This window comes from Penicillium rubens (genome assembly GCF_028828025.1).
Source record: "Penicillium rubens strain IBT 27055 chromosome Unknown utg000003l_segment0_segment0, whole genome shotgun sequence".
Taxonomy (NCBI): domain Eukaryota; kingdom Fungi; phylum Ascomycota; class Eurotiomycetes; order Eurotiales; family Aspergillaceae; genus Penicillium; species Penicillium rubens.
The window spans coordinates 2,352,500-2,376,995 of record NW_026890601.1 but is presented as its reverse complement, the minus strand read 5'-3'; the positions used below and the strand labels follow the sequence as shown (position 1 = coordinate 2,376,995).

General features: G+C 49.8%; 9 protein-coding genes across 9 annotated transcripts; 4 read left to right on the top strand and 5 right to left on the bottom strand.

Annotated features, from left to right (window-relative positions):
- Window positions 1-1,463: 1,463 nt before the first annotated feature.
- On the top strand, window positions 1,464-3,194 carry N7525_007110 (fatty acid desaturase; the record flags this gene model as incomplete). The annotated part of the gene is made up of 2 exons (XM_002567638.1): window positions 1,464-1,657; window positions 1,727-3,194. 2 exons carry the CDS (start codon window positions 1,464-1,466, stop codon window positions 3,192-3,194), a joined length of 1,662 nt encoding a protein of 553 aa, XP_002567684.1.
- A 936-nt stretch (window positions 3,195-4,130) lies between these two features.
- N7525_007109 (putative serine/threonine protein kinase (Nrc-2)) lies at window positions 4,131-6,141 on the bottom strand (the record flags this gene model as incomplete). Its single annotated transcript, XM_002567637.1, has 3 exons — window positions 4,131-4,990; window positions 5,056-5,229; window positions 5,286-6,141. The coding sequence occupies 3 exons, from the start codon at window positions 6,139-6,141 to the stop codon at window positions 4,131-4,133; spliced, it is 1,890 nt and encodes a 629-aa protein (XP_002567683.1).
- Window positions 6,142-7,006: 865 nt separating this feature from the next.
- On the bottom strand, window positions 7,007-9,901 carry N7525_007108 (uncharacterized protein; the record flags this gene model as incomplete). The annotated part of the gene is made up of 4 exons (XM_002567636.1): window positions 7,007-7,481; window positions 7,533-7,829; window positions 7,884-9,645; window positions 9,820-9,901. 4 exons carry the CDS (start codon window positions 9,899-9,901, stop codon window positions 7,007-7,009), a joined length of 2,616 nt encoding a protein of 871 aa, XP_002567682.1.
- A 338-nt stretch (window positions 9,902-10,239) lies between these two features.
- Window positions 10,240-11,964, bottom strand: N7525_007107 (uncharacterized protein; the record flags this gene model as incomplete). The annotated part of the gene is made up of 1 exon (XM_002567635.1): window positions 10,240-11,964. One exon carries the CDS (start codon window positions 11,962-11,964, stop codon window positions 10,240-10,242), a length of 1,725 nt encoding a protein of 574 aa, XP_002567681.1.
- Window positions 11,965-13,474: 1,510 nt separating this feature from the next.
- On the top strand, window positions 13,475-16,310 carry N7525_007106 (uncharacterized protein; the record flags this gene model as incomplete). Its single annotated transcript, XM_061213912.1, has 5 exons — window positions 13,475-13,637; window positions 13,774-14,261; window positions 14,323-14,976; window positions 15,034-15,498; window positions 15,537-16,310. 5 exons carry the CDS (start codon window positions 13,475-13,477, stop codon window positions 16,308-16,310), a joined length of 2,544 nt encoding a protein of 847 aa, XP_061068343.1.
- Window positions 16,311-16,829: 519 nt separating this feature from the next.
- On the top strand, window positions 16,830-17,743 carry N7525_007105 (putative TFIID and and SAGA complex TAF10 subunit; the record flags this gene model as incomplete). The annotated part of the gene is made up of 2 exons (XM_002567633.1): window positions 16,830-17,108; window positions 17,303-17,743. The coding sequence occupies 2 exons, from the start codon at window positions 16,830-16,832 to the stop codon at window positions 17,741-17,743; spliced, it is 720 nt and encodes a 239-aa protein (XP_002567679.1).
- A 575-nt stretch (window positions 17,744-18,318) lies between these two features.
- Window positions 18,319-18,895, bottom strand: N7525_007104 (mitochondrial 37S ribosomal protein uS19m; the record flags this gene model as incomplete). The annotated part of the gene is made up of 4 exons (XM_061213911.1): window positions 18,319-18,361; window positions 18,454-18,636; window positions 18,761-18,776; window positions 18,853-18,895. The coding sequence occupies 4 exons, from the start codon at window positions 18,893-18,895 to the stop codon at window positions 18,319-18,321; spliced, it is 285 nt and encodes a 94-aa protein (XP_061068342.1).
- Window positions 18,896-19,179: 284 nt separating this feature from the next.
- Window positions 19,180-20,610, bottom strand: N7525_007103 (inositol polyphosphate multikinase; the record flags this gene model as incomplete). Its single annotated transcript, XM_002567631.1, has 2 exons — window positions 19,180-20,383; window positions 20,528-20,610. The coding sequence occupies 2 exons, from the start codon at window positions 20,608-20,610 to the stop codon at window positions 19,180-19,182; spliced, it is 1,287 nt and encodes a 428-aa protein (XP_002567677.1).
- A 604-nt stretch (window positions 20,611-21,214) lies between these two features.
- N7525_007102 (uncharacterized protein) lies at window positions 21,215-24,217 on the top strand (the record flags this gene model as incomplete). The annotated part of the gene is made up of 6 exons (XM_002567630.1): window positions 21,215-21,535; window positions 21,611-21,922; window positions 21,979-22,064; window positions 22,122-22,139; window positions 22,194-22,445; window positions 22,507-24,217. The coding sequence occupies 6 exons, from the start codon at window positions 21,215-21,217 to the stop codon at window positions 24,215-24,217; spliced, it is 2,700 nt and encodes an 899-aa protein (XP_002567676.1).
- Between the last annotated feature and the right edge of the window lie 279 nt (window positions 24,218-24,496).

Sequence of the window (24,496 nt, the reverse complement as noted above, 5' to 3'; positions counted from 1 at the left end):
GGAAAAGCCAATGCCAAGAGTCTACTCCGTAGAGGTATTTCTAGATACACTCCAGAAAATGTCTTGCCACGCGAAATGCGCAGGTCTCGTACCGCGGCATCTAAGTCATACGAGCCACCTTCGCCTCTACTTGAATTAAATGGAAGCCTAGTTCTATATAGCGTCTGATGTGACATCGTCGTCTCGAACAACTAGTTTTAAAATGCCAATTCAACTAATATGGCCTTGTGTGAGTTTGCCCCTAAACGGATTGACTCTAGTGTAGAAATGGAGCCTTGGCTTTGTGTTTTCCACATTAAGATCATGTCCCTTTGGAATGTCCTTGGACCATTATCTCATATTGTGGACCATGACAACATGACCCAGAAAGGAGAAAGACACAATGTTGTTGTAAGTGGTTAAGTGGCGACTTCGCCCTTACGCAGAGGCAGAAACGAAACCAACGAAACCGAATACGTAAGTGCCCTCAACTAGGAAATTGGCGATATTAGCCCCAGAATGCGGGGCTCGAGCGGCAATAGAGGGGCAGGGCAAAAGAGGATGTGTTTTTCGCCTCGACAGTTCACAGACGTTTTCTAAAGTTATGGGACCTGGTCCCTGGACCCAAAGTAATAATAAAGTTGCGCAAATGATGTTTTTCCTAGGGTTTGGGGTGGCCACGTGTCAAGGTTCTCCAAAATTGGTTAGATCCAGTTCCACTATTAGCCAACCTTGGAAAGGTTAGGTAGCCAAGATAGCCAAGACAGGTTAGCCAGATTTTATATCTCAGTGCGAATACGAATCGCCACTGGAGTTTTCAGGGGAAAAGAAATCAAAGAAATCACTTATTTTAGGATGGAGAATGTTCTTGGTGGATTCCATAGCGCTAGATAGTGTACGGAGAGTGTGTAATATTTAGAAACGTTCCATATGCACTGGAGTAGAGTTTTCGGCATGGGATTAGGGGGATCTAAAGATCTAACCATTCAATTTCCGACAGGGGCACGCAAGGTTTAAGCTTGTTTTAGCTCGAGTTATCAAACGGGACATACAATAATGTATGGTATGGTTGACAAGATAACGCGTATGGCCCATATTTTATCTTCGCCACAGTGTCCCCAAGTCCTGTCACACTACCTTATCCAATTGTAACCCTCTATCCACCTCGACCTCCCCTCTTGATTCCCCATGGAGTTCTCCCGTGTCCACATTTCGGTTGGACAGACCAATTTACACTGCCCCCTTTGTCTCTGTCCCCTGGGTCGAGAGGAACGGGATGTGCGCTACGGCGCTATGCAAGTCTAGGTAACTGAATAGATTAATAGATTCATCAAGTAAAAAAAAGGAAAAAGAGAAGATGTCCCCGATTGCTTTATTATAATTGTCTCGACGCCATATCCTTCTTCTATGTCCAATCTTCTGACTTAAACAATTACCAGTCAAATCTCATCGGATTCTTTTGTTGATCAAATCAGATGAGTGAGATGTCCACCCCAGCTAAGGCTAGGGACAATGTGTTCTCAAGACGTGAAATTGAGGGTATGCTTGCTGAAGGCAAGTTGATTATCATCGTCGACGGCAATGTCCTCAGACTAGATTCTTGGATCAAATATCATCCCGGAGGTGACATGGCCATCAAGCATATGATTGGCAAAGATGCCACGGACGAAGTGAATGCGTGAGTCCCCAAAATCTCTTCATTCTTGGTCAACCCTATTTGCGCATTATACTAATACTCTTCTCAAAGACTCCATTCACAGGAAGCCCGTCAGCGCATGAGCAAATTCCAAATTGGCCGAATCGAGGGCCGCTGGACCAACTTCCTCCCTCCCATCCAAGGTGGCGAATTCCGCCCATTGATCGAAGATGACATCAACGAAGAAGACCTGGTGAGCTCAGAGCTATCAAGCGAAGAGATCTCAGTGCCACCCTCTCCCATCTTCGAAGCCGAAGACGAAAGATTAGGCCTAAGACGCAGGCTATCAGTATCAACAATCTCCTCGGCAGTCGACGCCATCCCTCCACCAACAGAAACCAAACCACGAGCCTACGTGATCGATGCTCGAACGCAAGAGGAAATTGAGTTGGATGCATCCAAGTACCCTCCTCTTGACGCAGAACACCAAGAGTACATCACAAAGAAATACCGCGAGTTGCACCAGCGCATCCGCGCAGCAGGGTTGTACAACTGCAACTACACGGCCTACGCTATCGAGATCTCGCGCTACACCCTCTTCTTTGGACTGTTCATCTTCTTCCTCAGACAGTCCTGGTTCTGCCTATCTGCCTTCTTCCTCGGCTGTTTCTGGCACCAACTTGTCTTCTCCGCCCATGATGCCGGCCACATGGGTATCACGCATAACTATCAGATTGACACAACCATCGGCATGATCATCGCCGATTACCTAGGCGGCCTAAGCCTAGGCTGGTGGAAGCGCAGCCACAACGTCCACCACATCGTAACCAACGCTCCCGAGCACGATCCCGATATCGAACTGATGCCCTTCTTCGCCCTATCGCACCGCTTCTTCAGCTCGCTCCGCAGCACTTACTACGACCGCATCATGGAATTCGACGCAGTTGCCAAGATCACCGTCAAATACCAGCACTATCTGTACTACCCCATCCTACTCTTCGGCCGCTTCAACCTCTACTTCCTCAGCTGGGAGCACATCATCGTCGGACGCGGACCGAAACACGGCGCGGGCTGGTGGCACCGCTGGTTCGAGTTCGCCGGCCACATCTTCTTCTGGATTTGGTTCGGATACGGCGTTGTCTGGTGTAGCATTCCGACCTGGTTCAACCGCGTCGCCTTCGTTCTGATCTCGCATATGGTGACTTCGCCGCTGCATGTGCAGATCACGCTGTCGCACTACGCTATGTCCACGGCTGATCTCGGCCCGTTGGAATCTTTCCCCCAGAAGATGCTCCGCACTACGATGGACGTCGACTGCCCGCCTTGGTTGGACTTTTTCCATGGCGGTCTCCAGTTCCAGGCTATTCACCATTTGTATCCGCGCATCCCGCGGCACAATCTGCGTAAGACGCAGCAGTTTGTTCGGGAATTCTGTGAGGATGTGAACATTCCGTATGCGGTCTTTACCTTCTACGATGGTAATAAGGAGGTCATTGGTCGGCTCGCGCACGTTGCCAGACAGGCGAAACTCTTGGAGGAGTGTCGGAAGGCTTGTGCGGCTGATCCTCATTTGCATTGAAGACGTTCGCTCTTTTGGAGTTGAGCTTTTGAGATACCCATTATGTAGTTTGTATAATTTTGCAAATTGGGACCGCTTGGAATGGTGATATTAATTGTATCGTTCAAGCGAGACGTCGTTTTAATAGATTTTCTTGTTTCTGTTTCCAATATTACTGCTCTGGATTACGCCGCTTCTTAAGCGCTGTCAGGCACGTAGATGTACAGCCACCTGTCGAGTCGACGCTAAGCCGCTTCTGATGGCGGGGGCCTCGCAGGCTTACGTTGTAGAGTACACTTGCGATGGGACAATTAAACGAACATAGATCATCAAATAGATTGAATCTGGAATCGCTTCTAGTTTCATACACGTAGTTTCACAGCAAAGGTGAACTTGCAAGCGCAAATTGAGATTGAAAACAGCACGCGGTACTAATCAGTACAGATTGTCACGTGGAAGACGTAACCCGAAAAAGTGAATCCATAAACGCCGTCCGCTGCAAAGTAGGGTGAAAGAGCAAATGTATAACACAGTTTTCAGGGAGACGCGCACAAAGAAAAGAAAAGAAAACCAAGAGCTCGAGGTCGTCGCACAAACCATGTGGCAATGTCAACAACGGTTAGGTGTCGATGCTATGTTACGCCTGAGTAGGGGCGCAACTGAGTGTAATCCAAGGCTTTAGGATATGAAGAGAATGCAATATGCAAAGCAACCGACGAGCAATAAGGCATAACAATGGGACGAGACAAGAAAGAGACAAAAAAAAGCTTGAATAGATCCACCAAGAAAAAGCCCCGAACACTCCATACACCCTGCGAGGATTGCAACGGAAGAAGAATATCATCTAAATACAGTCGTTAATGCATCATGGTCGTCAGCGAGCCGACGCACATACGGCTGTTTTCCTCGTGTATCGGATAAAAGAAACAAGTGACGAAATATGAAGAACCCGGGTTTTTACATATCACCCTCATGGTGAAGCGTGACACTGTTGAACTCCTCAAAGGGATCATTGAGTTCCCCGTTCGGAGTGGCGAGGCCCGAATCCATTGGGACACCCTTCATCTTGGTAGAATCGGTGCCGCCAATATCTACGCTAGCGCTCTCCTTGACGTTACGGAAGTTCACTGTATCCGTGCCGGCGCGGCCCTGGTGAGGAATCATAGGCGGCTTCATGTGGCGAATGAGCGCCCATTGGGTCTGCCGGAAGAAGGGGTGAGTCTTGACATCGGAAGCACCAGCGCGGGCTCCTAGGCGCTTAGTTTCGTCCTTGATCAGCAGTTTGCGGATCAGGGACTTGCACAGATTCGATGTCTGCTGCACACCAGAGTGCTCTGGGAAGTTGACCTCGTCTCGCAAAATGCTGGCAAACGTCGCGTTTCGGTTCTTTCCTTTGAATGGAGTAGTGCCGTACAGCATTTCATAGATCAAAATGCCCAGGGTCCACCAATCAACGGCGCTGGTGTGACCGCAACCCTTGATCACCTCCGGTGCAATATACTCTTCCGTCCCCACAAAAGAATTTGTTCGGAAATCAGCAATACATGACTTGGTATCAATAGTAGGCAAACCTGTGGTGGAGTTGCCACCACTGCGTGCGGGAATCATCGTCGGGGCACCCCCGGGTCCAGATTGCTTCGACAGATCGAAATCAGAAAGCATGATATGACCAGACTGGTGAAGCAGGATATTTTCTGGTTTCAAGTCACGGTAGATGAAGCCCATGAGATGGAGATATTCCAGCGCTGCAATAACCTCCGCGGCATAAAAGCGAGCTGCATCCTCGGAAATACTCTTACCGGGGCGAGTTTGCAGGGCTAGAGATTCACAAGTCAGCAAGCAAGAAGACGATGTCGAAGATGGGATAGAAAGGTAAACACACTCCTGAAAAACTCGCCACCACTGCAGTACTCCATGCAGAGATACAAATAATCTTCTGATTGGAAGGAGTGATATAGAGTGACAATGAACGGGTGGTTGCTCGTAGCCAGGATTTCTTGTTCGGCCAAAGCTCGTTTAATCTTATTCCGTTTGATCATCTCCTTCTTGCTCAAAACTAGCAGCAAGTCAGTATATGGTATCGCAAAGCCAGGGGTATATAAGAAAACGTACCCTTCATGGCATATAGACGACTCGATTTCTTCTCGCGCACCAGGTAAACTTTGCCAACATCACCCTTCCCGATCAGCTTGATCTTGTCAAAGCTAGCGGGGCCAACCTCTACATTCCGAACTTTGATGGAGTTCGAACTATAGGTGCGGCGGAAGGAAGCGTTACTACCGAAATCTGAGCTGAGTGAAGAAGGTAGTATCGCCAGATTGGGCTCCTCGCTAGCTAGATCGGCCAGGCCCATTGATCCGCCCGACTGTTCCATCAGGGGCTCCTTGCCCAGTTCCGCTGTCTGAGGGCGGTCGCCCTGACCACTTGTGAATAGACCTTGGGCATTCGGGGCAGAAGCCACACGTCGTAACTTGCGCGCTAGTTCTTCTTTGTTTGCCGTGGTCGCCTGTTCTACTGCCGAGACCCCCGTGACTTGCAACTCAGGGGTGTCAGGAGGGGAGGAGGGCACTGACCCATCATTGCGGTGTCGCAATGCTGGCTGGCCCTGGTGGGCAAAGTATGGGTTGGCGGATGCGGTAGGCGACATGGCATCGTCGAGTGGGTTGCCTTCACTAGCAACGGTTGTTGATCGATTGCGGCCTATCCCTGGTAGGAATCGAGACTGCCGGAAAGCAGACTTCTCGTTCTTGGCTGCGCCATGGTTATCCCGTTCGCGTTCGGTACTTCCAGAGGCGTTGGGACTTGGGGAGTGGCTTGAACTGTTGATACGGAAAAAGTTCTTGATTCTCGTAGGCAGGTGGCTAGACTCGTTGGAGTGTTTCCGCGTGGGAAGGGAGAGAGCGGGGAAATTCCCGCGCTTCTCATTATTTGTCACTGCGGACGGACTGGAGGCGAAAAGCTGCGTCATATTGGGTGGGTCGCCGAAATCAAAACCGAGACCGAAATGACATTCACCTAGGACCTGTCGAAGAAGATGATCCGAAGGGTGCAAAAGCAAGGTGCGAGGCAGGTGAAAGCGCGGTAATCTTCCAGATGCCAAGTGCCGGTTGGGGATATAATCGCGGGGGCAATTATTGTTAGTAAGAAGCGGTACAACGGGGGGTGTCCACCCAAAGAACTGGAACGACAAAAGCCACGATAACTGGGCTCATGGATAAGACGACATGTCAGAACAAGTAAAGAATGAAGATCAAGAATTGAAACCCGTGGGAAAAGAGGGAGGCAAGGAGGAATTGGAGTGGAGAAGGACCCGTGGACGCGGAGGCCAAGGCTTAGTCATCTGAAATCTGGGCAGGGCAGCCCCCTGGGCAATGCACAACGTCCATCGACGTCAGGTATTGAGAAGAGTTGACAAAGATGCATGGGAGTGCTCAGAAAGATCGTTTAGAAGGCATTCACCCTAATATGGCTTGGCCTTGGTCAACAGAATTCTAAATATACTTCTAGGAATTAAGGAATAAGGATTTAAGGGTTTAAGGAACAGGGTGGCGATGACCGGAGTATAAATAACCATCTACAATGTACAACCACGTGATAATCATACACTTCATTCCTTTGGAAGAATATAAATACATACATAATAATATCGTACAGATTCTCATTTCAATCCCCTCGATATTGCTTCCTCCCCTTGACCCGAACTTGGCCCATGTTTTTCATTTTCATTTTCATGCTTTTCTCTGCCTTTTCTCTCTGAAACATCGTCGAAACGTCGGAAACACATACATAGGCTTGGGCTCAAAGCCCAATGCCCAAAGCGATAGTTGCATCAACTAATTGTGAGCATGCGCATTGATTCTGCTCATGTTCACAATGGCGGGAGCGGTATGCCTGACGCTGGCATTGATCAACCGCGACGAGTACACTGGCAAGTACCCGGTGTGCTGCTGAGTGTCTGGCGCGTCGAAACCGAGAACAATTGTTGCGGGTACTTCGTCTCTCAAGTCATCAATCAATCTCGACGTGCGCGAGCGGCGGGCGTTTCGGACATTTTGACGTGCGTCATGTCGACGACGGGCATTCAGACTCGACGAGATCATACGGGAACCAACGCTGCTAAGACCACCCACAGGTACATGGGATCTCCGGCGGACACTCGATCTCGAGATCGCTCTGCTCGGGCTATTCCGGGATAAGTGGCTATACCTGCCGAATGGGCTATTCCGAGACAATAGTGGTGTGTCTGACATATCGTCGGGGTAATCTGCTTCGAAACTGCTCATTGTCATGGTGAAACTCCCGCTGTAGCTAATATATGTCAGGCACAGACCTTCAAATGCGGGTTTGGGTGGGACTTACCTGTGGTTCATGCCATCCTCTGATTGTTGGGTTGAGGGGCGTCCCCTCCGTTCTCTGGATCCTTCCACGTCTACAACAAGCACATCAAAAAAGTCGGATGGGATGAGAGGTGTTTGGAAATCCGAAACCTCACTACTTCCGTGCTGGCGATCAAAGGAGAGCTCTGAGAGTATCTCCTCATTCACTTCAGGGCCGGGGCTAGAGACTCTAATCGTCTGTGGGTCGTCATCAAAAACGCTTGAAACTGATGCGTTGCGGTGCTCATTCTGAAGAAAGTGAAGCCCATTCGGATCATCGCTGCGGGTCTAGAGTTAGTATTCTCCAATTGCTGGCCTGAGACAAAGAACTTACACGCTAAACGCGAGGTCTGGTGTATGACTCTCATCATTTTCAGCCGTGCGAGTCAATTCGATGGCGTGCTCCTCATGGTTGATTTCAGTGATTGAATGCAATGCTGATCTCAAATTGTTGATGTTTCGGCCGAAATTCCGAGGCAAGGTGTTACTGACACGTCTTCCATTTCTCGGGCGACGTTCTGTCCATGTCTCCTGGGGGATCCATGCTATGGTTTCATTGTTTTCCGTCTCAGAACCCATTCCAGGATCAATGTGAATATCCAATCGGTTATTAGTGTCAAAGAGCGGGTCATTGCTTCCTGCAGGCAAGTTGCCGCTAGCTCCACTCGCCTCATGAAACAAGTCTGATCTTCTATCAACCGGAATCTGATCGAAAAGTGAGTTGCTTCTGCTCCTGTTTCGATTTCCATTTCCATGATCACGAATAAGCAACTCGGAGCTTCCATCAACCTGCATGTTACCAAAGTCTGGGTTGTTCCTGTTTGTGTGACCTGTCCCATTCCGGATGTTGTTTGTGGCTGTTGATTGTTCCCGCTGGAATTGGATGGGATGGCCAGTGTTAGGGTCAATAATATCGACCCCACGAGAGATCTTGGGACGCACAACCTCATTGGTACCATCAGTCGACAGGTTACCATGTGAACCATCATGCATCGTTCTTCCGGGTTCATCTTGATGGGCTGGCTCGACGGTAGCATCTCCTGAGTTATTGACAGTGTTCGTGAGAGTCGCCTCTGCGAGCATCTGATAGTGATCAAGAGCGTTGAGCACTCTTGCCCGTTCATTGGTGTTGTAAACACGCAATCGATAACAAGTATCGCCAGCTGGGATCACCGGGTCCATTGCAATGAATTCGTTGAGCTCTTCCAGGTACATTTCATGGTACCGGAGTTTGCCCATCAGTCGCTCCCTGGCCTCAAACATCGAACCAAGGCCGTATGTCCACGCCACTCGTACATATTGGACATAAAAGTCGCAACCTGGGAGAATATCAACCGGGCTAGCGAACGACATCATCTGCGCAATTGCAAAATCTTGAAAATTGATAAGAGCCTCGATATAGTACCATCGTAGTCGGCGCTCCTGGGCCTCAGGTATGGTCTCATAATGCTGCACTTCCGTTGGACTCCGGCGAGCAACACCTCCGAAGTCTTGATCATCTTCGAACGATGAATCATCTTCGTCTAATGGTTGGTACTCAAAGTGTTCGGCATATGGAATGTTTGCTTCCATTGCCTGGGAAACACTCAAGTTCCGTGAATCGGTGGTAACTGCGAAGTGGGATGTGCTTGCAGGCAAAGGCGAACGCGACTCATGCAAGTTATTATCGGACGCTGTGGAAGAACGGATGATTGTCAAGTTTTCCTGTGCTCCGTTCTGCCCACCAGTCCTCAGTTGATCATCAACAAAGACATGTGAAACAATGGGTTCGTCATTCGCTTCAGCCGTTGGTGCAGCTGATGGGCCATCAAGACGGGGTGACCTTGGTGGCTCCATTGGAACGATTCTTCCCCCAGCTGTGACTCGCTGGTGTTTCGGGGAAGTATGCTTTTTCAGAAATTGGGCAAATCCTGCGTCCCTCGTGGAGAACACAGGCTCAAAGGTCTTGTTGTTGTTACGGGTCGGGCGGTTCTTGGAGGGTTTCAATGCTGGATTTTTGTTCGGTCGCGATGACCTGGCCGACTCTCGAGTCGGCCGGTTCCTAGGGTTCTCTGAAAGGATAGGCTTCTTGCTTTGATCAGGACGCGCTCGCCTGCCTATGCCGATGGTTAGCAAGGTTCTATTCGCTGTTATGCATTGTCGATGGCTCTGAGACACATTGACAGCTCCGCTTGCTGTACTGGAAGCCAGTTCACACCAGCGGCACAACCGAACCTTTGTCCTTTGCAGAAGATCATTGATCACAAGCATCATCACAAAGGGAAGCTTACAGTGTCTTGCTTCGCTAGTCCACTTGCAGTGCACACCTGTGTCCTGGCACAATGCCAGCAGTGTTGGCAGGTTATACCTCATTTTGTTCATATGGACGAAATATTTACCTGTCAAGAACAAAGGAAACTTTGAAACGAATGGATTCGATGAAAATATGATGCTGTGAAGGTGATTCGGATGGAAAGTGCAGGATTTGAAGAAGGAACGAAGCCTCGAAGCTATTCAGAATATTATGGGTCACGAGGCATACAAGTCGACGACGCGTCTGATCACGCGTCGATATTGGCGCCAGTAACCCTGAACGATAGAGATGCTCGAGGAAGGAAGAGTTAGAAGAACAGGTTCGACAAACGGAAAAAGGGTTTGATTTAAAAGCACAGCGACGACATAATCATTTCTCGGCGACGACATCATACAGTTTATACACTCTCTCTGACTTTCACAGGCTGAAGGCCACTGTGCACAACCCAATCCTCTTCATGCTCCGCAAAAGGCGACCTCGCTTCCATGCCATCCGGCTGAATATGCTCGATCTCTTTCCTGCCCTGGCCCATCTCCCAGCTCCCGGTGCGTTCATGGCCATGTACAGCAACTCCAACTCCAGCGGCGAGACCACTTGATGGTTGTGAATTGTCGGTCTTAGAATTTCTCCATATGGGTTCGCTGAATGACAGATCGGCATCACTGGCAAGTTTCCCAGGGCCTTTGAACCCTCCCAGGCTTCCTTTGTTGGGAGGTTTTCCCTTGCGCACGCGAGCAATAAGGATCAAAACGATTCCCACGAATGCAATGACAGCAAGCGTTGTAACAGCACCAATTACCCCAGCTAAAGCGGGAGCCATACTTCTGTCCTTCTTTTTCTGTGATTCACTCTGATCTAACACTCCATTGCAAAACACAGTTTCAGCGTTACAGCGAAGGCACCATTCTTGGGTCGAGGCCACCGCAAATGTCTCCAGCTCGGAGTGGAACTCAGTATATGGGATTGAAGCACGACTGGGACTGTGTCCAAAGAGGGAGTACGGTTCGAATTTGGTGGTGTTGTCGGTACCATTGTGAAGTAAGAACCTCACATACAAATTGTCGATTCCAGGGTAGGATGGATACAAGTTGCTGCTGTCCTCGAAGCTGTACAGCTCGAAAACAAACGAGCCGCCTCGTACCAGGCGGGAGAAGAAGTTGGGTTGATGCTGGTTTGCAAGTCCCACCAGAGATGACAGGGCAACAGCTGGCTCATCGCCACCGAATAACAGGGTCATCTTCTGCCGCATGCCACCTTCCTGGATGTTCAGATCGAAGGCTTCTAGAATGCTCGATGCCAAAGTCTGCCCCGCAATCGGACTGACTACTCCGATCATAGACCCGCTGGAAGATGATTGTTGGCGATTTGTGCTCCATATGTACTGGTCGGCTAGCGAGCGGGCACGAAGGATGTCGGCATGATTCAGACTTTCCAATAAGCTGTCATTGTGCACAACTTCATAATCCAAATACTCCGAAATTGGAACGGCATTTGTGTAAGTTGCGGACGATTCATCGTAAACTGCCGATAAAGCCAGTTTCCACAGTTTCCTATAAAAGGCTTCGGTATCTCGCGTGATACCCTGGACTTCGTCGCTGGCCCGATATTCGCCCTCGGCGGCATCATACATGTCGCACATTGCTTGTCCTTCAATCAGGATAGACTGAGGGTCTGCCTCGCCGACTGTGACAATCCGAGGATATTGATATCCGTTCAATGGCGCCTGTGCAAAAGATCCGTTCGCAACTTGGCTACTCGGTATGTTCATTGAGCCTAGCGGTGGGTATAGACCCTGCATGAATGCTTGTGCAGAGCCAACGGTTTTCTGGTCCGTTGCCGATAGCACGTCCACATCGTTTGAGTCCAAAATGGTCGGGGATAAGTTCTGGATTACAGTATCAGAGCCCCCAGATACATAACGATAGCGGAAATTCGATGCCGCCGCGGCAAGTTCGTTGGCTCCATAGTCGGTCAAGGTTTGAGATCTGGCGAGTGCACTGGGCTTGCTGTCTCCGTGGACAGTAAAAGCAAAGACTCCCCACACTTTCTCAATGGGGTGAAAGTCTTGGGCTGAGACCACCAACCCCTGCAGGGCCAGGAGAGCGATGGATAGGCCGTACATCAGTGTGGTCTTCAAGCACCCAAGAACAGCAATGCTTGACTGGATTGTGACTTGCTCTACAAATTACGGGGGCGACCTCTTTGTAGTAAAGAGACTCGGACCACCATGGTCTAGACCTCGACTATTATTCTAGTGCTAGGGCTGCCATGCTAGGGAACCAGACAATGAGATATCCGCTTTCGGAAACTGGTACTACTGCAAGTAGACATACTGGCTTTCTATTCGCAAATATCAAAACTGAAGCCACTGTAAGCTTTCGGATTCTCCGGATGGCAGGGAATAGCTGAATCTTGACGACATTAAGCATACATAGAAATCAATTTCGGAGTTTGTCATAGAAAATGACCTATAAGAAGCGAAACAAAAGGATATCTGAGGGTCTCCTAAGAGGTATAATCTCGCAGAAGATATCGGTTAGAGTCGACGATCTCGCAGGTCAGACACAATATATATATTACTCAGTTATAACTTCATTTGATCTATGGATTCAGAAAATGTCATGACCGAATCTTCCAAGGTTGGATTAATGTGTGGGTATGCACCACAGCTCGATTTGATTCATATTGGTATCAAGGTTGCACGCAATACCCTGGTGAAATAGGGTTGATGACGCGCACAAATTATCCGCTCGGGAGTCCATGGAACTTTCATATACGTCGGTTTACATATCCATTCCCAGGTGACACACTAGTAATTGAAGGTAATAACACATATGATGGAATTACGATACTCAAAGTATTATAACTAAGTAACTAGTGAGTGTACATGTAGTTAGACATCACCCGTGAACAAAACGGCTCGAGGGTAGATAGTACGTTAGTCTTAAAACGGCACTAGCCCTAAGTGAGGCACAAAATATATGTATACAGGTACCGTAGGTTTTTCTAAATGTGAGAAAGAGAAAATGTGATGATATCTACCATCGATGTGGTATTTTTTTCCAATCCAAGCAAATCCACCAAGATTGACCCTGGAGAGTTGACCGACCGAAATCTGACCATCCTCAGTGGCCCCAGAGATCGTTGGTCTAAATCCTGATGTTCTGTCAAAATGCGGTGATAACGCTGTCAAGATTGCAGATATACAAATAAGGTCCCCAGAGATGATACCAGTTCTTTATATACTCGATGGAGCAGTTGATGGGTCGGTAATGGTATGATTCTCGCATACTAGCTAACTACATACAGTAACTATCTATAGTATGGATTTTCGAAGGCGGACGGTGTTTCCACCACACCGCCTTCCATTACACCGGCAAGAACCCCGCAGATCTGATAATGCCGGATACCTGAGGTACCTGCTTCACGACATAAGCTCACGCACGCAAATAAATTAAGCCACGCACCCTGCACCAAATATTTTCCTTTTCTCTTCGTCATCTACCTTTCTTCAATTTCATCCACGCACACTTTCTTTCATATCCACGCTTCCATCCATCTTCTCAGAAATTGCACCGCCCGGCAGAAAAATCCTCTTTTCGCTCCTCCATCTTCTTCCGCAAGCCCTACAAATGCGCCCTACCCCTAAGCCCTCATTTCTGCTCTCGGAAGTTGATACCCCGACCCCAGGCAGGCGCTTCGTCCAAATGGTCGAGACTCGAGGCGCGCGGCCATCATTCGATGGTCAGGAAACATCTGACTTTCCCCCCTTCCCTTCCGATGGAGGTGACATTGGTAAGTGTTCCCTTCAAGTGCCTCATCCGATCGTCCCGTTCACCAGCCTCGACCACCATCCATACCTATTATCCTCACCGCCAATGGACCTCTACATGACCTTGGAGTCCAATACTTATCATTTGAATTTGTATAGATCAAAAAGTCCCCCATTCCTTCGATGATGAGGAACATGGCTCGCCTCCGGCTGCCAAAAAGCGTCGTACAGGCGACGGTCCCGACGGTGATATCTCTCTACCCGACGAAGTCATCTTGATGGCCGATCAGCATGGCCCTGGTCACAAAATCGAAGAAGAATTGGCTTCGGCCCTCGGCGAAGGCGTTATTGACACCGTCGAGCAAACCGATCATAATGTAAACCAAACTCTTCAGCATGGCACTCATGACACCCATGATGCCGCTACCGGGCTTGCGACCACCCAGGATGGTACTTCTAATCTCAATCCCGACGTGGCCACCATCATTTCTGAGATAATGGATCACACAGAGCGTCAGGAGCAAACCGTCGCAATGGGACCTCAAGAACTACCGCCGTCGAACGATTTCCCGGGAGCCAGAGGTTTTGCTTTCCTCAAGGCCAACTCTCACCTCAAGATTCAGAGTCTCCCTATCCTGGATAATCTCGTGAGTTGATCGATACTATGTATGTGGTCTCGGTCTGCTAACATTTACCATTACTTCCTAGTCTACGCAGATCTTGTCGTTCCTTTCCAAGAACAGCTACCAAGATCTCACTGCTATGGTGTCCGAACCTGACTCCGAAAATGGCCAAGCATATGCCACCATGCGCTCCTTGTTCGATCACACAAAGCGAGTCTACACGGTCAAGCACTCGTTCCTTCAGCCTACGGACCTTGAAATCACCGACGCTTCCCAAATTGATGTCATTCGCAAAGCGAACCTAGCGTCCTTTGTCTCGAGTATCTTCGGATCTCAGGAAATTGGGTTTGCTGACCTCAACGACCATTTCCTAGACGTTTTTGTCCCGGAAGGTGGTCGTTTACTGAAGGTTCAAGGTGCTCTGTACCTCGAACTGAAGACACAGGCTTTCATCGCAGCCATGCATAACAAATCCCTCACCCGTACGCAGCTCCTCTACAATCTGTTCCCGGACGATATGGAACAGCGCTTGCTGGCTAGACGCCCTGGTACCCGACAGCTGGCACCATCTGAAACAGATTTCGTGAACCGTCTCACTTCACGCCGTGATATCCTTCTCAATGAGATCAACAACGAGGAAGCGCTGAATGCCCTGCCCGACAAGTACCACTGGGAGGATTTCCTCCGAGATCTTAGCTCCTACATTTCGAAGAACTTTGACGCCATCAATACCCAACAGGTTCGTTTGTTGCCTTTATGTTTTCTCAAATGTTGTGCTTCTACTAATGTCATCTAGGGAAAGAAACCTGTCAAGGGACGTCAGCCGTCAAGTTCAAATGGCGATGCTCACGAGTCACCCAACACCACCCACCAGGGCCAATTCTCACTGAACCAACAAGTCGAAGTCCCGGTGGACCGGAACATGCATGGCGACCTTGTCGCTCGTGCTGCCCGAGCTGCGCAGATTGCCCTACAGGGCCATGGCCTCCGACGCTCTCAGCAGCAGTCGCAGCAACAGCAACAGCAACAGCATCAACAACAGCCCCAACAGTCTCAGTCTCAGGCTAGTCCATCGCCTTTGCCGCAGCAACCCCAGCATCAACAGAACCAACAGCCGCAGCAGCAGCCGCCACCACCGCCACAACAGCAGCAGCCGCAGCCGCAGACGAGCCAACCCGAGAACCAGTATCTTCATGGCTACACTGCCGCGCAACAACCGCAGCCGACTCACCAACAATATCATAGTCCCACCCCCCTGGAGGTTATCAAACACAACATGCCTCTCCCTTGACTTTCCAGCAGAGCCCATTACAGGCCACCTTCCAGCAATACAACCCCAATGCAGCACAAGCTATGCAAGCCAGGGCGAATGGCATGTCCTCCAACCATGGATACATGCCGGGAATCCCCCATTACTCTCAGTCCCAGCCCACTCAGGTCCTCTACGAACGCGCCCGGATGGCCGCGTCCGCCAAGTCTTCTCCGACTAGCCGCAAATCTGGTCTTCCCAGTCAACGTCGACCTTGGACTACCGAAGAAGAGAATGCGTTGATGGCCGGCCTGGATCGCGTCAAGGGTCCCCACTGGAGTCAGATTCTTGCTATGTTTGGGCCTGGTGGAACGATCAGCGAAGCCCTGAAGGATCGCAACCAAGTTCAGCTGAAGGACAAGGCTCGCAACTTGAAGCTCTTCTTCTTGAAGAGTGGGATTGAGGTACCATACTACCTCAAGTTTGTTACTGGTGAATTGAAAACCCGTGCTCCCGCCCAGGCAGCCAAGCGGGAAGCCCGTGAAAGACAAAAGAAGCAGGGCGAAGAAGACAAGGCTCATGTGGAAGGAATTAAGGGTATGATGGCGCTTGCTGGAGCCCATGGGGCACCCGTGTCGGGTCATGATATGTCCGCCTCGCCCAGCCTTCCACCGGATGCCAATAGCCAATCCGTGTTTGATCAAACCGCAGAGCAGAACCTCATGCAGACTCTGAGCCAGGAGGTACATGGAAGTCAGTACCCTCAGCAGCATGCTCAGCCAACTCCTGACCACATCGATCCCCACATGCAGTTGGGACAGTAGATGATTGTCAACCAACCATTTATCTTGATTTAGCTTTTCATCCGCAAGATTCGTCATGAGATCTTGGGATTTGCAATTTCGTTTTTCGGAGTCTAGGTCTGGATTGATATTTGTTCCTTCGGGAACCACATTTGTTTTACTATGGGATTGCGACATTGCGCCGGATTGGGCGATTGCTTTTATTGCATTCCAATTGTATGAGTACATAGTGATAGGTTGAAATGAATGATAATGAAGAAATGAAACGTCTCTGTATATCTGTATATATATGATATATGTAGATAGATTGAAGATTCCATGTACTGTATATAATCTGCGTCCAAGTACAGACAACATACGGGAGTAGTCGAAGGTAAAAAAGGGCCGTCCAGATGGCCCGTGCACTACCCGTGTCACTTTCATCTCCCTATAACTAAACGGACGTATAATCGCCATTGATTGGCCTTGTACTTGGAAGTCTGCAGCCCAAGTTTGGAGTAAGAGGAACTTGCAGGGGTTTCCCGCCGATATTTGCCCAACATGGCCGACTCTCAAACATCGCAACTTCCCCAATCCATACCTCAGAACGGATCACAAGACCATCCCCCTCCGTCCGAATCTGAAGATATCATCAAAACCGAGCCTGATCTTGATGCTTCCATCGAAAAAGACGTCGAGATGAACACTGAGAACCAGACCGGAGCGAACGCCAACGCCAACGCGCCTGGCCAAGATCCCATGGCCCCCGCGCCAGAACCCTCCAAGAAGGAAACAAGCTTGCGCGAGTTCCTCGGCAAGATGGATGACTATGCTCCAATTGTAAGTCACCTCTGAAACCAGGCTGTAGTCTCTCTGAGCTTCCCTGATCGCATGGTCACACGGTGGACAACGACATTTCCGCCACCATCGATCTACCCCAAGATTCAAGCATGTGAAAGCAAGACCCACGACACGAAACACAAGATGTATCAGACAGACAAGGAAAAGCAAGAAGACTGACCTTCGATCTCCAGATTCCCGATGCAGTCACTGCCCACTACCTCACTCTCGCTGGTCTCCCACCACCAGGCACAGGCCCCGGCCAAACCCCACCTCACCTGGCACGACTCCTGGCACTCGCAGCGCAAAAGTTCGTCTCAGACATCGCAGCGGACTCGTACCAGTTCGCCCGCATCCGCGCCTCAAACAGCTCCTCCGCAAACAACCCCATCGGCAGTCTAGCAGCTGCGGCTGGTCTCAATGCTCCGGCTGGCGCAGGCGGTGCCCCAGCTCCTGGCGGCGATGGCGGCAAGAGTAGCAAATCTGGCACTCATCTCGGTATCCAGCGGCCTGGATTTGGAGGTGGTGGTTCCGGTGGTTCTGGCCAGGGACGCACGGTGTTGACCATGGAGGACCTAGGAATGGCTGTTTCGGAATACGGAGTCAGTGTGAAGCGAGGCGAGTTCTACAGGTAGTACAGTGATGGAGATTTGAGCTTCGGGGGGTCAGTCATTTGTGCCTGGTTTTTATTTGCCCTTTTTATCATCGTTTGTCTTTTGCGTTTTACGGGCTCATGGCGTTTAGGTGTGCCCGTGGTCTTGAGTGACCTGGGATCATGACTGCATTGCTAGTCTGGGCTGGTGGTTGGGCGGATCCAATGGATGGCGTTATCTTTTTTCTTGAGGATTCTTTGATTACTAGAATCTATGTATGCAATGCTACAGAAACTATCGTGGAATGATATGAAACATTTCCCATGTATTGCTGGCCCAGAAACGTGCATCAGAATCCGTGGATTAATAGGACATTGACATATTTATCTTCCTGTAGGTTCTATGTTTGGGTATTGACGTATACAAGTCGCATTGCACTTCGCAGTTTATGGTTTGCATCTAGGAAAAAAGAAATGTGTATTGAACTCCGACCCAAAAGCAGCTAATGTCACATAGAATCCAATGATATATCTGTACATAGTGTGGCAAAATAAAGAGATGCAATGCAGCTCCCCTAGCGCAAAGAGGCATCTGCACCAAGTGATCATGCGAACCGTTTATTTGTTCTTAGACTGCTTGTATGTGAAGCGCTTGCGGGTCCTATATAGCAGTTGGAATGTCAGTACATCATCCCGGACATGAACCTGCCCATCATGCTCATGCTGAACAGGCGTAGAAAGATGTATACATACGCAACATATTCTCCAAGCTTCCGTCCGACCATCTCCTCTGTCACCTGGATCTCGACGTATGTCTTGCCATTGTGCACAGCAAATCGCAGGCCGACAAAGTTCGGCAGGATGGTTGCTGCGCGTTTCGTGGTGCGGATCGGGGGAGTGTTGGGTGGAGGGGGAAGGGTGCGTGGAAGAGGAAGACTGTTTTGGACCATCGAGTCAGCTTTTTGTTCCAGTATGATATATTCCCACTATGAGAATATTGTCTCGGATTGAAGATAGGGCGGGTTTGGTTTCTGTTCGGCATGGATTGGATGTCACGTACGGGACGATGTTTGGGCCTGTCACAAGTGTAAGCGTGTGGTTTCCTAGGAATTGATCCTGGAATAGAGATCTTCTATATCTGATGAGACTCACCTTTCCAGACCGACCGGCCGAAAAGGGCACGTGTGGGGAACATTTTGGGCTTGAGGATTTCCGCAGCTGCGATTCCGCGATGTTGAAGATCGATGTCGAAGTCTCGGCAGGATTATGTCAGCAATTTGGTACCTACTGCGGCCCTGCGTAAATACCTACTAGTTACCAAGGGAAAGGAATGAATGCAATAAATTGGTTGCCATAAAATGATATATCATCTACATATGTAACTAACCTGGACAGAACGTAACAAAGCAAGAACTGCAAGGTGGTAGCGCACCCAACGGCCGCCAGCAACTGTGGGCACATGCAATTCTATACTCCGTTTCACTCTGCCAGTTCTTCAAACACCTTGACAAGACTGCGCACCCCTTTGAGAATATTCTCATCCGGGCCCTGCCCAGGGGTCCAACTGGCATGTGCGAAATCAATCAGGCGGAGGGCATGGACTTTAGGAGTTTCGTCCTCCTCGTCGTCGTCCTCGGGTATTTGCATTGTTTGGGGATCAATGCTGATGTTGATAGCTTGTTGAGGCATCCCATCACCAAGCTGGACATTGACCAGCTCGAAGGCTTCTTCGGGAAGTTCAAATTCCTCATCATCGTCGTCATCCTCTTCTTCCTGAGAACGGGGTGCTGGGGCTTTTTGTTCCTCTTCAATTGCGTGCTCCATCGCTTCTACATCCCCTTCGTAGACCACCAGCACACTTGCAGAGTACATCCGGCTCTCCTCGGATTCTAGAACCCGTTGTAAATTTTTCAATTCTTGCGCCAAGCGCTGGGCGACCATCTTTGATCGGTTTATCTTGCCCACCTTTGCGCCAGCAAGAAAAGTCTCAAAGCCTTGCTTGACATTATTCTCATTGAAAGAGCGACCGTACCACTTGTCATATCGCCGATAGCCATCCTTCTCAATGACCTCACCCTTTTTGCCCTCTGCACCCTCGTATTTCGTAGCATACGGATTTGTCCGCTCGCCCTCATCGGTCTCCCCATGATGGCCAGTCCAGACTTTCATGCCCGCGATGCGATATCCAACGCTGCCGCTAGTCGTTTCCTTGGAGACAGCATCAAGCTTTTTCCGCTTCTCGAGCGGCGCATCGTCAGCCCATAAACGCGCGCCGAGCTTAACGTCTAGCACGTTCGGGCGCCGGAACCCACAGGCGATGTTCTCCAGAACGATCGACAAGCCAGTATCGATTTCCTTGCCCCCAGAAGGAACCCATGCTGCTTCTTCCTTGGCCGGGACAGTGCCGTCTTCGTGCGCGGTGGTTGTGTGCGACATTGGTTGGCTAGGACGGGAGGAATCGGTGGATACGTCGCCGGAGTTCGGGAGGGGAAGGACGCCGGATTCTCGGGCGGCAGCAATCGCCTGCGGTTGCTGTTGCTCGGAAGATGAGAGGGATCCCATGTAGAGGGGCATAAACTCCCGGAGTGCTGGGTGGAGCGCGCTTGATTCGTAGAATTCTACCTCCTGCCGCGTGCATGGTTTCGCGATCAGGGCGCCAGAAGACGTACAGCGTACACCATCACTGGATAAAAAGGTCTAGTTAGCATGGCTGCTGTAGATCTGATATCGCGTCCAAGTCCGCCGTGGTTGGTTTTCTTTCGCGGACCCGGTTAGGCTAATTCGTGCGTGACGTCGCGCCAGAACAGAGCGGGGGTGTGACACTTACTGTCCAGCAGCAGCATGGTCAAAAGGGACTAGATCCTCGCCAGCTAGTTGAGGTGCCTTCCGACTTTCTGATTTCGGAGACATTTTGATGCGGCCACTTTATGACTTGAAGGGGTCTACAACGTATTCCGGACCCAAAAGAATTGGAGTAACCCTGAGGTGTGGAGGTCCACGGGTAGTTTTAACTTGACATAGAGAATGCAGAGGTGAGTGATTCAAATATATGAGGAAGAAGTGAGATTGGAAATGGCATGATTTCAGCCGAGACGCGAAACACGGGATAAGCGATGTCATTCGGCCCTAACTCCGTATCTATATCAACGCTCTATACTCCGTATGTCTCAATAAGTTATCCATTTAACGTCCATATGTAGCTTTTTTCTTTTTTTATTTAATATACTCTTTACCTTTTAATTTAGTAAATTGTGAATCATCTTATAAAAGCGGAAGAGACGTAATTCATTGATTGTCTACTCTCTCTATGAGGTTAATCACGACTAAGCATCGCTGAGCAAACATTGATCCTTCCAGTTCACTTGCCATTAAGTCCCATCTCTCTGCTTTGATCTTTCCTCTTCTCCCTCTCTCTCTCCCTCTCTCTCTCTCTCTCTCTCTTCCAACGTTCACTCTCGTTTCTCGCAACACGGAAACTTCATCCTTTCAACCCTCCTTACCTTCATCGTTCATCATGGATAAAAGTCCTGAGCCTACCCGCGAAGACGATTTGTCTACAGCTAATCAGTCGCTAACTTCTAGTGGCTCTGAGGAGCACACAAAGCATATCGAAGCCATGACTGGCGACTGTGCTACAGGTAACCCTGGTCTCACCGTCCAGGACGAAGAGCATGCCGAAGCTACCAAGGAACGTTCCTTCACTTCCTCTCCGGAGTCGAGTTCCAAGTCCCAGCGTTCGTCCGTTAAGCATGCTCGTGTTACTTTTCTCGATTCAGCCACTCTTGCGGAGCCAGAGCCCAAGAAGTCAGAGGTCCCATCCAAGACTGAGCATAATGTGAGTGCCCCAACTCCATCAAACCAGGTCCCAATCCCTTCACTATTGCAAAAGATATACTGATCCTACTCTCAGATTGAGGAGCCTTTGACTGGTCTGTGCCAGGAGTCAAACAAGCATGCCTCCCTAGTTCACGCTGGTGCTGACATTGGAGGCGCTTCGCCGAAAACAACTAATGCCGCCGTCGTCACAAAAGAGCCAGAGAGCACTACGGACACCTCCAATGTGAACAACGGTCCAAACTCGGAGAACGCACCAAAGATTGGGTTCAAGCACGATCCCGATGAGGAAAGGGTTCTCGCAAACGTGGAACTTGACGATGGTTCTTCTTCGAAGTCGAAGAAAAAGAAGAAGAATAAGAGACGCCCCAAGAGTCAGAGAGGGCAGGTAAGGCAGTAAAATTAACGATTGTCCGGCCATATTTTGTCTAACAGCCTTTATAGAACGCACCCTCGGGATTTGAACCCTTCTATGCCGATGCACCAATGACTCCAAAGGAGGCCGAGGAGAACAAGTCGATCTATGATCCGTATGTACACTTACATATCCCTAACTGAGACAGTACGTAACTAACTTTTCATCATAGTGCTTTGCCCATTCTTGAGTAAGACTTTCATTCAATTATTACAAGACAACACCACTAATGTGACCTATCTAGTCGGATTGACGAGGGCATCAAGCGCTTCCTGTATAAGCGACGACTTGAACCCTACAGACGCAAAGTTTTTCTCAAGTACCTGCAGTATGGCGGTGTCAGTGTGGGCCCCAATCATTCCCAGGGAGTGACTCCTTCGGAATTGAAGGAAATGACCAAAGAAGAGGCAATGCAAGCTCGCTGCACCACGGCGATCTTTCCCAAGAGGGGAAAGCCATATCCAATCTCGTTCAACAACGTTGCCACTGGTTACCTGTGCGTGTTGAAACATATGAACACCTATTTGAATAGTCACGGATGCTAACTTAGTTGACAGAACTGGATTCTACATGGGTCACTACAATCCTGATACTGAGGAGGAGATCAAACTATGCACTGATACGATGAAGAATTTCTTCACTTACCTCCTCTACCACGACGTTTGCCCCGAGCAGAAGGAGGATCTTGAGGAAGCTCGAAGAACCTGTGATCGGGCTGCCAAAGAGTTGTGGATGAACCAGCAACTTGTCCATCATGGCGGCCCCGGAGACTTCAACCGCGGCTGCTCCGTGCTGTTTGGGGGCTCTTATTTCGGGGACGTGCATGACCCCGAGGCTTGGGAAAATGTTCGACATTTCGATGGAAAGGTCTTCACCATTGAAATGGCTCGCAAAGCCGTCAAATATGGCGTTGCCATTGCTGGAAATGATCGGACTGCTCGCAAATTCAAGCTTCTCGCTGACCGCGACATGACCAAAGCCAAGAAGGTTCCAGATATCGATGGGTTTGAGGTCATCTCTGTGGAAGAGCCTAGCGAGGAAACCATCGGACTCTACAGGGAGATGGCCCCCGATCTTGGCCCAGTGGGCAAGATTCGAGCCAAGGAATTCCGTGATCCCGCTAGAGGTCCCTTTGACCTCGCTCCTTGGGAGAAGGTCGACTGGGATGCTGGTTTTGCCCCGACCTACGACTTTGAATTTCTTGTCGAACCTGCCTTGTTTCCCTATATCTTGCCCGGCATGAAGATCATCTCGGACGTCTATGAGACAAACTTCGGACAGTACTACTTCGACGAGATCCTGTCAGTCTTGCCAAGTTTCTACAAGTTCATGTACAATGACTGGATGATGGACTACGTGGAGCCCGCCCCCATTAAATACATCCCCGACGAGGAGGAGGTCGCGCGCCGCCGGGCAAAGGACTCTATTATGCGCCCTCGTGAGCCCACCCCGGCCGAGTGGGCTATGCACATGATGGCGCACGAAATATCCTGGGTTATCGGGCCGGGCCAGACTGTCATGGATGCTGTTTGGCAGATGATCCATACCCTTGAGAGGTTCGGCTGGGACATGGAGGAAATCAAAGACTTGCTAGACTTAGTGGATCCGAATCCGCTGACGGACGAGGAAAAGGGGATCCGGGGAGAGCCACGCCCCATGCGCCTCAGCAACGAACCCCGCAACATTCCCTTGTTTGAGACCCCTCACCAGGCCCTTGAACGAACTATTGGATATTTCCAGAATCCGGAAAGGATCAAGCCCGTTATCAAGCCGGAGGTCATCGCGAAGATTCTCAAGGAGAAAAAGGAAAAGTTAGAGAAGGAGCAAGCCGAGAAAGACGACCAGGCTATGGAGTATTTCATGAAGAGCGTGAAGAAGCAGATAGCGAAGGAACAAGCTGAGAAAGGAGCCGAGACACCTATCACGCCGGAGCTCATCCAGAAGTTTGTCAAGAAGACAATGGAGTATGTGGAAAAGGAAATGGCCAAGAGAGAATCCCAAACTTCGGATGGACAGAAGGTTGCAAAGAATCAGGAATCCGAGGGACAGCCCAAGGGAGGACCAACGAACGACAAAGGAGTCCAGACTGTGGACGGACGAAAGAGTGCGAAGAGCCAGGAAGCCGAGGGACAGCCCAGCCTGGGAGCAACAGACAGCCAAGCAAACCAGACTACTTCGGGTGACCAGAATGTTGCGAAGAAGCAGGAATCTGAGGGACAGCCTAAGCGAGGACCAACGGGCGATGAAGCAACCCAGGCTTCGGGTTAGCAGAAGATTGCGAAGAACTAGGCACCCGAGAGACAGCTAAGCTGGCCCGGGGCCCCGGGGGGACCTAAAGATGACAAAGCAGCAGGTTATTCCAAGGCTGAGAAAAATAGAAAAAAAAAAAAAAAAAAAAAAAATCGAGAGTGAAACGGAAGGGGGAGGATCAGTGAAAGGTCGTTAGGTGCAGCTATCAGTTTACTACGTGATCAGTCTGCTGCAAATCTGCCGTGATATTTCCCAATATGCTCTTACAATGCAGATCCAGAACGAAATTCATATGGT